Source organism: Sinocyclocheilus grahami, unplaced genomic scaffold (assembly GCF_001515645.1).
Source record: "Sinocyclocheilus grahami isolate Dianchi unplaced genomic scaffold, SAMN03320097.WGS_v1.1 scaffold150.1, whole genome shotgun sequence".
Classification (NCBI taxonomy): domain Eukaryota; kingdom Metazoa; phylum Chordata; class Actinopteri; order Cypriniformes; family Cyprinidae; genus Sinocyclocheilus; species Sinocyclocheilus grahami.
Window position 1 is genome coordinate 600,500 of NW_015505329.1, and position 12,932 is coordinate 613,431.

At 35.0% G+C, this 12,932-nt stretch overlaps 1 protein-coding gene across 1 annotated transcript; it reads right to left on the minus strand.

The window, feature by feature from the left end:
- Window positions 1-2,598: 2,598 nt before the first annotated feature.
- On the minus strand, window positions 2,599-8,726 carry LOC107592113 (cysteine-rich venom protein ENH1-like; the record flags this gene model as incomplete). Its single annotated transcript, XM_016281496.1, has 7 exons — window positions 2,599-2,741; window positions 2,872-2,954; window positions 3,925-4,010; window positions 5,028-5,170; window positions 7,980-8,070; window positions 8,152-8,252; window positions 8,651-8,726. Coding segments are annotated over 7 exons (723 nt in total), but the record flags the coding sequence as incomplete, so codon positions are not given.
- Between the last annotated feature and the right edge of the window lie 4,206 nt (window positions 8,727-12,932).

Genomic DNA, 12,932 nt, shown 5'->3' on the forward strand with positions numbered 1-12,932 from the left:
CTTTTGCACTGTAATTAACAATATGTGCCTGTATCTAATTATAATTTCATTCTAATTTCAATTCACATTAACTTTATGTGAGTATATATAGTTTTTACTATAAACTGTGCAGTCTGTAAGTATAATAAATGAAATAAAAATGTATAAAAGTGCAATTATTTTAATAATAATTAGTAAACACTACATTAAAGGGGTCATATGATGCGATTTCAAGTTTTCCTTTCTCTTTGGAGTGTTAACTCTTGGTGCATAAAGAAGATCTGAAAAGTTGCAAAGACTAAAGTCTCGAATCCAAAGAGATATTTTTTATAAAAGTTAAGAGTCAGCCACACCTACCTAAAACAGCTCGTTCTAACACGCCCCCACATATCTACGTCATGATGTGGAAATATTAGCATAATGCCGCCCAAATGTGCACGCAAAGAAAGAAGGCGTGGTTTCAGGAACAGCAGTAGTGTTCAAATGCGGAGTTTTGCCCAGCGCAGAGTAACGCGTCGTGTGTGTGTGAGGAGAACAGGGTCACATCACAGGAGAGTGAACTGTCTGTCAGAAATCATAGCACGTCAGCTGTCTTAACCGAGGCTTGTGTACTGCAGCATCACTGTGTCTGTCACGCGACTCTGTTGCCCTTTCGGGCTTGAACTGATGGTAAAACTAACGACATTATTAACTCTCTTGACATATACTTTGAAAGCTGAAGCGATTATGGTAAGGGGCGTTACATTTCCGACGCATGCTTGTGGTGTTCGGCCAATCACAATGCACTGGGTCAGCTGGCCAATCAGAGCAGACTGCGCTTGTCAAAGGAGGGGGCTTTGTTGAAAACAATGTGTTTGAGAGAGGCGGGGCATAGAGGACCTACAATAATGTACAGTCAAATGCGGAGTTTTGCCCAGCGCAGAGTAACGCGTCGTGTGTGTGTGTGTGTGTGTGAGGGGAACAGGGTCACATCACAGGAGAGTGAACTGTCTGTCAGAAATCATAGCACGTCAGCTGTCTTAACCGAGGCTTGTGTACTGCAGCATCACTGTGTCTGTCACGCGAGTCTGGTGCCCTTTCGGGCTTGAACTGATGGTAAAACTAACGACATTATTAACTCTCTTGACATATACTTTGAAAGCTGAAGCGATTATGGTAAGGGGCGTTACATTTCCGACGCATGCTTGTGGTGTTCGGCCAATCACAATGCACTGGGTCAGCTGGCCAATCAGAGCAGACTGCGCTTGTCAAAGGAGGGGGCTTTGTTGAAAACAATGTGTTTGAGAGAGGCGGGGCATAGAGGACCTACAATAATGTACAGTATTTGAAAAATAATGTGTTTTTTGAACATTAAAGCATGTCAACATATTCTGTTACACCAAATACACAAAATAATAATCTTTAAATTAGCATCATATGACCCCTTTAAAGGGTTAGTTCACCCAAAAATGAAAATTCTGTCATTAATTACTCACTCTCATGTCGTTCCAAACCCGTAAGACCTTTGTTCATCTTCAGAACACAAATTAAGATATTTTTGATGAAATGTGAGAGCTCTCAGACCCTGCATGTGGCAACGCAACTGTAATGTTCCCTGGTCCAGAAACGTAGTAAGGACATCAGTAAAACAGTCCATGTGACATCAGTGGCTCTACTTCAGTTTTGCGAAGCTATGAGAATACTTTATGAGTGCAAAGAAAACAAAAATAACATTATTTTTTCAATAACTCTTCTCCCCCGAGTTACGTCTTCTGCCATTTTAGAGTATCTCAACACATACGCACGCTTTCCCCTAAGCATAAACAACGCTGATTACGCAGATTATGTTCATGCGCGCGCGAATCTGAGAACATTACAGTTGCGTTGCTGTCTATGCAGGGTCTGAGAGCTCTCACATTTAATCAAAAACATCTTAATTCGTGTTCCGAAGATGAACGAAGGACTTACGGGTTTGGAACAACATGAGGGTGAGTAAATAATAACTGAATTTTCATTTTGGGGTGAACTAACCCTTTAAAACACCCTTTAACTGGAGTGAAAACACTGAATCTACAGCCTCTCGGGGCTTAATGATTTAATATGGACATACATGGATCTGTGAAGCCTAATGACATGATGTAAAATCATTTGAATGATTTTAATACAGTGATGTGATTATATAAACTGCAGGATTATGGTGCAGTGATGCAGAAAAGATCATTACATGAACATTTCAGGACACTATACAGTACATAGTGACCGAACGTTTTACTTCCAGCAGTCTGTCATTTGAGACGTATCCTGTTTTCACGGTCTTAAGTTGTGCTTTCTCCAGCTATTGTTTTCCGTATATGGGTTTACAAGGCTTATAAAACACAAATGGCTTTACTTATATGTGATTGTATAAGCTTAACTGAAAAAAAGTTGAGGTAATAATGCAAAACAATGCAGACTGGCCTTTTTACATCATATTATTAAAGCACAGTACCCTTGATTTTTAATAATCAGCATGTTTGAGGTATTCCACATAGAAAGAACAGAAATAGAAAGAAGTTAGAATATATATTTCACATTGTAGGAAAGATGCGCTACAACTATCCAAAAAAGGCCGTACTTCATATGATATGGCCATAGAAGAATTCATTTCCTCGCAATAGGGATGATTTTGTCTTCACATTGACAACTGGCTGGACACCACTGGCTCACGACAGAGTTGTCACAAGTGGCCATTTCTTTCAATTCATCGCAATTGGTGAACGTGTTGATGTATGGACAGGGATTAGCTAGAAGAAGAAGAGAGAGTTGAAAGTCAATGAAGGAATAAAGTCTTCTCAGACATGCATTCAGCAAAGCAAACTGTGATCAAGTCATCGTTTAGGATCATTTTGCAACCAAAAACCGGAACGCACTTACTGCACAGATCATCTTCACAGTCATCCGGACAGGCAGCACACGGATCGCCCAGCGAGTACGGCGGGACTCCTCTGAAATTCCCACTGAAATGGAGGAAGGGACATAGATGAACACAAGACACTACTTCAATTTGAGACGCCTCCATCTTACAATGTGGCATTTAAAGGGGTCATATGATGCTGCTAAAAAGAACATTATTTTGTGTATTTGATGTAATGAAATGTGTTTATGCGGTTTAAGGTTAAAAAAACACATTATTTTCCACATACTGTACATTATTTTTCCACATACTGTACATTATTTTTTCTCCTCTATTTTTTCTCCCGCCTTTCAGAAATGCGTCGATTTTTACAAAGCTCATCTGTCTGAAAAAGCGAGGTGTGCTCTGATTGGCCAGCTATCCATTGCGTTGTGATTGGCCGAATTCCTCAAGCGTGTGATGGAAACGTTACGTCCCTTACCATATTGTGATGCCTGCGGCAACCACATGTGACGACCCCGGGCTGGACTCCTATTTGTCCACGGTGAAAGCCGATCCTGCGATTGACACTGTGAAGTTAAAGTATTTCCTCAGCGGCCAGCACGGATCAGCTCAAGCCATGACGAAGCAGATACCGTCCTCTTTTGGAAGGCCAAACAAAGTAGTTTCGCTTTCACAACGAAACACACAGCGTCTTCACGACATGGCGGCGGCAACAACAATACTACAGCGAGAATAAAAGTTACGCCTTCTTTCTTTGCGTGAACATTTGGGCGGCGTTATGTAAATCTTCCCACATAGTGATGTAGGTATGTGGGTTAGAATGAGTCGTAGGCATGGTAGGTGTGACTGACTCTTAACTTTTGTAAAGAATATCTCTTTGGATTTGAGACTTTAGTCTTTGCAACTTTACAGATCTTCTTTATGCACCAAGGGCTTGTAACACTCCAAAGAGAAAGGAAAACTTGAAATCGCATCATATGACCACTTTAATGATACTGCAAACAAATGCATTGCAATGGTGTTTAATTTGGGTATACAACTTTAAAATATCATAGAGAACAGGAACATACGCGCGGTAGTAATGGCATCCATAGAAGTAGAAGCTTCCACACTGAGCCACGGCACAACCAACCTCATATGAGCTGTACCACACCACCTAAACACAAGCACTACTTTATTTTGAGACGCCTCCATCTTACAATCATTTAATGATACTACAAACAAATGCATTGCTTTTCTGCTGGAAAAGAAATGTGCTTGAATGTGCACTTGTAGTGATCTTCATATCTTAAAAGTGTATTTTCAAAACAAAACAAAAAAACTACTTGCGGAAGAAATAATACAAAATAAACATTTAGTAGAGTACACTTTCATGACTGTTTCTTAAGTGCACTTTTAAAAAGTACACTTTGTAATCATGTCAATTTTTTTTAAAATACTTCAAAGTACCTTTTAAATCATGTTTTAATAATCTTTTGTCATGCTTTAAAAAAGATACTTATTTTGATGTGTTCACTATACTAAACCTCACGTTAAGTACAGTAGAGTAAATGTACTAAATTGCATCTTCATCATTACAAATGTGTAATTGCAAATATATTTCAATACATGACATACAAGTTTCATTATTATTATTTTTGTTAAATTAATGTATATTTTAGTTTACCATAAATGCTTGTCAGTACATTCAGCAGTACACTTTAATCACTTAAGTACACTAGGCACTTAAGTATATTCTTTTAAAGTATTTTTTTTTGTAATAAGTAAGTAGCCATCTTTTTAAAAGTATGTTAAAGTGTACTTCTTTTTCACAAGGGGGTGGGTGCATAAGTGGCACAGGAATAAAAACCAAACAGTTGCTGGTAGCCATTGATTTCCATGGTATTTTTCCCTACTATGGAAGTCAATGGCTAGCAGCGACTGTTTGGTTACCATCGTTTTTCAAAATATCTTCTTTTGTGTTCAGCAGAAGAAAGCAAATCTTACAGGTTTGAAACAACATGAGGGTGAGTAAATGATGACAGAATTCTCATTTTTTGGGGTGAACTATCCCTTTAAAGAGCTCCTAAAAGCTGTCAAAATACATTTACATTTAATGATTCTTTCCTGGGAAAATGGATGAAAAATACTGATGAATTTCTTTTTTATAGGTAATATGTTTTTATGTTTTCACCTGTGTGTAATGTCCAATTGACTGACCGTTGGTGGATCCAATGGGATATTCATAATAGTTGACTTCGCTGTGCCAGGCATTTATCACATCAGTCCATGAATAAACCGCAGAGGCCTTGAAGAGATTTTCACCCATTTCATATCCTGTCCATTAGAGAGAAAACATTCAATGAGAGAAGCTTCAGCACTGCATCTGGTTGGCTGCAGGCTGGTTGCAATGATGATTTTTTTTTGTATACGATTTTAGCGATTTTGTACACCAAAGCCTATAAAAAAAGACCCTGATGTACTGTGTTAAAGGGGTCATATGATGGTGCTAAAAAGAACATTATTTTGTGTATTTGGTGTAATGCAATGTGGTTTAAGGTAAAAAAACACATTATTTTCCACATACTGTACATTATTGTTTCTCCTCTATTCCCCGCCTTTCTAAAACGCGTCGATTTTTACAAAGCTCATCGGTCTGAAAAGCGAGGTGTGCTCTGATTGGCCAGCTATCCAGTGTGTTGTGATTGGCCGAATACCTCAAGTGTGTGACGGAAATGTTACGCCCCTTACCATACTGTGTTTCCATGTGTCCCGGCGCGATGAGACAAAACCAATAAAACCCATTACAAACGAGGCATTTGTTGCATCCAGTGGGGACATAATTACTGATTATAATGACTTATACTGTGTTTTTACGCTTTGCGTTGCGTATTGCGCCGTGTAAACATAAAACCATGTCTGCATTTGTGATCGGAGAAATGACAAACAACAAGTGCTACTCTACACTGCTCAAAACTCGCGTTTGAATCCTCAGTGGAAAATTCTTTAAATATAAAAAACGTACTTACAGGCTATGAGTCAGAAACGCCAGACTCCTTGCAAAGTTGGAACTGACCCACTTTATAGAAACATTATGTCCTCTTTTGGAAGACCAAACAAAGTAGTTTCGCTTTCACAACGAAACACACAGCGGCTTGAGTGAGCGGTGCCCGGTGGATTCGACGTTGGAGGCTTGCTGCAACCAGATGTGACGACCCCGGGCTGCGGACTCCGCTTCGTCCACGGTGAAAGCCGATCCGGCGATCCACAGCGTGAAGTTGATGTATTTCCTCAGCGACCAGCATGGATCAGCTCCAGGCATGACGAAGCGGATATCGTCCTTTTTTGGAAGGCCAAACAAAGTAGTTTCGCTTTCACAATGAAACACACAGCATCTCCACGACATGGCGGCGGCGGCAACAATACTACAGCGAGAATAAAAGTTGCTCCTTTCTTTGCGTGAACATTTGGGTGGCGTTATGCAAATCTTCCCACACAGTGACATAGACATGTGGAGGCGTGTTTAAACGAGGCGTTTTAGAAGGGTGTGGACAAGTCTTAACTTTTATAAAGAATATCTCTTTGGATTTGAGACTTTAGTCTTTGCAACTTTACAGATCTTCTTTATGCACCAAGAGCTTGTAACACTCCAAAGAGAAAGGAAAAATTGAAATCGCATCATATGACCCCTTTAATACAAAGGAATTTTCCGTATTGATTTTCAGAAGTGTTTTTACCTGTATTTTGAATTATGCATTGCAAACTTTATGGTTCCTTTCTGTTTTTCAATGAATTTTTCTTACAATGTAGAGTAATACACTTTGGTGGTGTAATGGTTCGTCCAGTGTCAAATCGTGAAGTGAAACCCACTGAGAATCACTCATCTAGAACGCACTGCATGTGACTGTGACACACACTGTCATTTCCTCCTTCATCTGTATGGACTAGTCAGCATGTCAACACTCACTTGCACAATCCTCCTGTATAAATATTAGGTCTATAGGCATGTGGGTTGATGAAAGAAATCTTCTGTTTTCTCAGGTCTAAATTGCTTTGGTTGCATATACCATGACCTCAAAATATATTTGGACAGTTAAGCCACTTTTTTTTTTTTAAATGTATGACATGTGGCAAGTGATATTTATTTACAAAGAGATATAGTACACATATACTTTTCAAGTCAAATATTTTGTTAAAATAAGTTTGTGCAGTAAGAAATTATAAAACAATAGATCTGTTGAAGATCAAGGAAGTACAGTATTATTTGTGATGATCCTTCAGTTATTAAAAATCATCAAAACACCAGTTTGTTTAAATATGTAACAGCCGAAGGAGATTGTATTCCCCAGCTGAGATGTGGTTCCTCCCAAATGTTTCATTAATTGTGATAACTTGATTTAAAAAATAATAAAAATGGTAATTGTGACTTTTTAATCTTTTGAGATTTAAAATTCAGAGAAAAAAGTTAGACTTTTGAGATAAAATTTCAGAATTCTGACAATTTTGCTCACACTTCAGAGATTATATCTCACAATTCAGATTTTTTTTCTCATAATGCTGACTTTAAAGCTCACTGTTTTTTTGTTTTTGTTTATATATTTATTTATCATGGAATAAAAAATTAAAAAAGGTAATTGCAGCTTTTTATCTCACAATTCTGACCTTTTTTCTCAGAATTGCAAGAAAAAGTCAGTATTGTGAGATATAATTTAAGAATTGCAGGCAAAAAATTAGAATTTTAAGATAAAGTCTTAATTACCTTTTTAATTTTTAATTTTTAAATTTTTGGCAGAAATGGCCTTCCATTAGATTAGTGACCTAGAAATGGTGTAGAATATTTATTCAGGTATTTCTGTTTATTTACAGGTTTAAAAACATAAACAAAGTTTATATTGCAATGTACAATGTTAAACACAAAAACACACACACACACACACACACATAAAAGCTATCTTTGCATTAAAAATTCTAAATATTAAAGTATTTAAATATTGAAGAACTTCAATATTTCAGAGTTTGATCTCATCTTTGGCTTGCTGTTTGAGGGTTTTATGAACACTATTATTTTTGAAGCCTCTCAGAACAGAATGTACTATGAAAAGTGCGCTACAAATAAATGTACTGACTGTAATTGTGGGTAACATACCGTCAATCAAGCGGCTGCTCGGTGGTCCATGTGTCATGTTACACTGATCAATCCAGCCTTGAGCTGACCGTGCCACTGCATCGCTCCAACTCTACAAATGACACAAAACATGTTTGTGTCATTTGTATGCATGATGTATGATTCATGTTTAAAATGCAAAAGTGTGATTTACCATTTTCAGCATGTTGCTGGCAGCCGGCTCCACAGCCCTTCGGTAGGCGTTGTGTACATCCTCGATCTCCTGCTGAACAGAAGTCAGGTCTGTACAGACGCCTGTGAGAGTAAAAAGCAAAACAATCAGTATGAAGTATTTTCAGATGATGTATATTTTTGCATATTAACCAGATTTATAATAGGCAATATGGTAATATATGCTTACCTGGCTGGAAATGAAACATGAAAAGAGACAAATATGAAAGATGATTATTATTGCTTGCTGATAACAAAACCACATCTATAATAAATGTTCATGCTTTATATATATATATACGTATATATATATTTTTTTTTTACTACAGAACTCATTTCAATCATTTAAGCAGAAGCCTTTAGATCACAACATTTTTAAAAATCATTAGAAACCGAAATTTAGTCAAATGTGTTCAAATGTGAGTTACTCATAGCAAAAAATCTGTTATAAGTATCATAAAAAAAATGTATTAAAATCAAACTCACTAAGCTGCAGGCAGCGTTCATATGGAGCAATCCCAGGAAACAAACTGTTACTGCAAACATTTTGCGTCCTTCTGTCCAGCAGATTGCAGAGGCAGTATTTTAAAATAAATAAATAAAAACAAAAATTTTAACTATTCTTTAAAAATATACATATACATACACATACACAAACACTCACACACATAATTTAAAATATTATAAAACACACATAATTAAAAATATTATAAATTGTAAGAAAATATCAAATAAAAAACGTTTTAAAATATATTTTTAAAGTAAAAACTGAAGTATTTTTAAATATAAATTGTGAGAATTAATTTATAATATAATTTATAATATTTAAAAAATAATTTTTACACTACAATCGCAGTAAAAATGTTCGGAAGAAACTCAAATTTCAATTCGGAAAGCTCATTTTGTAGTTATTTTACAGATATATACACACCCAATTTTAAATAAAATTGGTAAAAATATATATATATATATATATACATATATATTTTACTATAATCACAGTCAAAATGTCAGGAAGAAACTCAAATTTCAATTTTGAAAGCTCATTTTGTAGTCCTTTTTTCAGATATATACATTCACAATTTAAAATATAAATTGTAAAACAAAAAAAAACCCCCAAAAAGTAGAATAAAATAAATAATTTAGAATATTTAAAAAAAAAAAATTACACTACAATCACTGTTAAAATGTTAGGGAGAAACTCACATTTCAATTTTGTAAGCTCATTTTGTAGTTTTTTTTTTTACAGATATATACACACACAATTTGAAATATAAATGGTAAAAAAATATTTATTTTTATTTTTACTATAATCACAGTAAAAATGTCAGGAAGAAACTCACATTTCAATTTTGAAAGCTCATTTTGTAGTCCTTTTTCAGATATATACATTCACAATTTAAAATATAAATTGTAAAAAAAAATAAAATAAAGAAAAAGTAGAAAAAAATAATTTGGAATAATTTAAAATATTTGTTATACTACAATCACTGTTAAAATGTTAGGGAGAAACTCACATTTCAATTTTGTAAGCTCATTTTGTAGGTTTTTTTTTACAGATATATACACACGCAATTTGAAATATAAATGGTAAAAAAATATTAATTTTTATTTTTACTATAATCACAGTAAAAATATCAGGAAGAAACTCACATTTCAATTTTGAAAGCTAATTTTGTAGTCCTTTTTCAGATATATACATTCACAATTTAAAATAGAAATTGTAAAAAAAAAAAAGTTGAAAAAATAAAAATAATTAGAATATTTTAAAATATTTTTTACACTACAATCACTGTTAAAATGTTAGGGCTAAACTCACATTTCAATTTTGTGAGCTCATTTTGTAGTCCTTTTTTAAATTTTGCAAGCGTATAGCTCAAATGATATAGTTCATAACAAACCAATCTGAATGATTAACTCTGCTCCTCACCTGCTCATATGAGTGGAGGCGTCTGAGATGTTATGGTCAAGTCCCTCACTATTCCTTTTTATATTCCCAGCATCTTAATGATCTCAAGAACATGTTCCCATGTCTGAAGTGACATGTGACACCACTTGAGCAATAAGTTCACAAAACAATACAAAACCTGAGAGGCAGAAGCAAACATGAGAGCGTAAACACGAGGGTGTAGGTTTAGTTTAAAGAACAGCGTGAATTAACCTGCAGAAGAATGAGGCAAGATGTCTAAAGAACCTGCAAACAAAGCAACAATGATAAATGGAATGGACAACGTGGCAATAGACCAGAGCGTATAGTTAAAGAATACACATCATTCTTCTTATAGAGGGGAATAATAGGCAGAATGAAATAGAAACTGTAGACTTTTACTTTCTTTCAATCACGCTCATGCATCTGGACTATTACAGTGTGACATTTGCTATTGTGTATTGTATTTCATCAAGCAAACAATGGATTTTTAACACCAGTTTCAGTCTGACTAGCAAAATGACCGAACATTTGACTTGGTTAATTAACAAACAGAAACATTAAAGTTACATCAGATAAAACATTAAAGCTTAAAGCGTTCTGTCACATCAGCGGTGTCTCCAGGGCTTTTACTGTGGTTGTTCAGAGGGTTATAATGCAATGGAATGTAATCTTTCAAAGCATGACAGTCTATTGCATAGAACTGACTCTTTTTGCATCATTGTAGACCTTTAGATTTAAGTTGGACTATACATTCCCTTGTCTTAACAGGATGATTTGATGTATTTAATGGCATGACTCTGCTGCAGAAGGAGTGACAGGTTTATATTCCTGCAGGTAGTGACGAACACAATGCCTCTCATGAGTTCAGTCGCTGAATGATAAATGACATATTTACAGCAGGCTGAGCAAATCTGTCATAAAGATCACTATGTTCAGACGGAATATTCAGATGTCTGGTAAAGGCAAATCATTTACAATGAGCCATATAATTATGAAATGCATTTGTAATATGTTATATATTGTATTTACATAGGATTCATTAGATATACACTGTAAAAATATTTTTTCGAAGTTGTAAATAAAACAGAGTACTGGAGTATGTTTTATAAGAAAGCACAGTAGTTCTTCTACTTCAACATTTCATGTTTAATTCAATGTTACTTACCATTTCTTTGTAAATGCTTGTGAAATGTATTAGTTTCTAAACCTTTTTTTCAGTGTATGGGATATAATTATATATTTAATATATTATGTTTAATAATGTAATTTATATAATATATAATTAGAACAAAATGTCATTACTTTTGAAAAATGTCCTTGATTAGTAAAAGCAGTGCAAGATATATATTCAGATATAATTTCTGTTTATTTCCATGTTTAAAAAATATAAATGAAAATTTTAAAGGGGTCATATGATGCGATTTCAATATTTCCTTTCTCTTTGGAGTGTTACAAGCTCTTGGTGCATAAAGAAAATCTTTAAAGTTGCAAAGACTAAAGTCTCAAATCCAAAGAGATATTCTTTATAAAAGTTAGCCACGCCTACCTAAAACGGCTCGTTCTAACACACCCCCACATACCTACGTCACGATGTGGGAAGATTTGCATAACGCCGCCCAAATGTTCACACAAAGAAAGAAGGTGTAACTTTTATTCTCGCTGTAGTATTGTTGTTGCCGCCACCATGTCGTGAAGACGCTGTGTGTTTCGTTGTGAAAGCGAACCTACATTGTTTGATCTTCAAAAAGAGGACACGACTAGAAATCAGTGGTTAAGTTGTATTTACAACACTGTTCCAGAACACTTCAACCCAAATATCCAGATGTGTGCAGCACATTTTATGGAGGACTGTTTACTGATCCTGGGAGAGTAACGTTAGACTACAATGCCGGCAGTTCTGACTCACGTAAGATGATTCAAACGCGAATTTTGGGCAGTAGAGTAGCACTTGTTGTTTGTCATTTCTCCGATCACAAATGCAGACAGAGTTTTATGTTTACGCGGCGCGATGCAATGCAACGCAATACGTAAAAAGACAGTATAAGTCATTATAATCAGTAATTATGTCTCCACTGGATGCAACAAATGCCTCGTTTGTAATGGGTTTTAATGTTTATGTCTCGTTGCTCCGGCCGGACACGGCATCACAGTATGGTAAGGGGCGTAACATTTCCGTCTCACGCTTGAGGTATTCGGCCAATCACAACGCATTAGATAGCTGGCCAATCAAAGCACACCTCGCTTTTTCAGACCGATGAGCTTTGTAAAAATCGACACGTTTCAAAAAGGCGGGGCATAGAGGAGAAACAATAATGTACAGTATGTGGAAAATAATGTGTTTTTTTAACTTTAAACCGCATAAACACGTTTCATTACACCAAATACAGAAAATAATGTTCTTTTTAGCAGCATCATATGACCCCTTTAACTATCAGTTAACTTTTAATGTAAACACACACACACAATATAATATCTGCATCTATATTTAGTGTTTAAAATATTACAATTTTACAATAATGCTTCATATGTTGGATATAATTATATATCTAATTTATACAATCTAATAATGGAATTTATATAATATATAATTAGTATAAAATACTTCAAATACATATTCAGGTCTCTTTGTTTATTTCGGTAACACTTTAGATATATTCATATTCAATATTAATAAAGAGTTTCCCCTCAATAAACTTCTTTGTTGTGGGTTGTGGGTTATTACAGTTTATATATATATATGTGTGTGCAAATGTTTACACACAGTTTTTGAAATTATATTTATTTATAATTATATTATATTATATACATTTTTTGAAATCCATTTCTCAAAACTC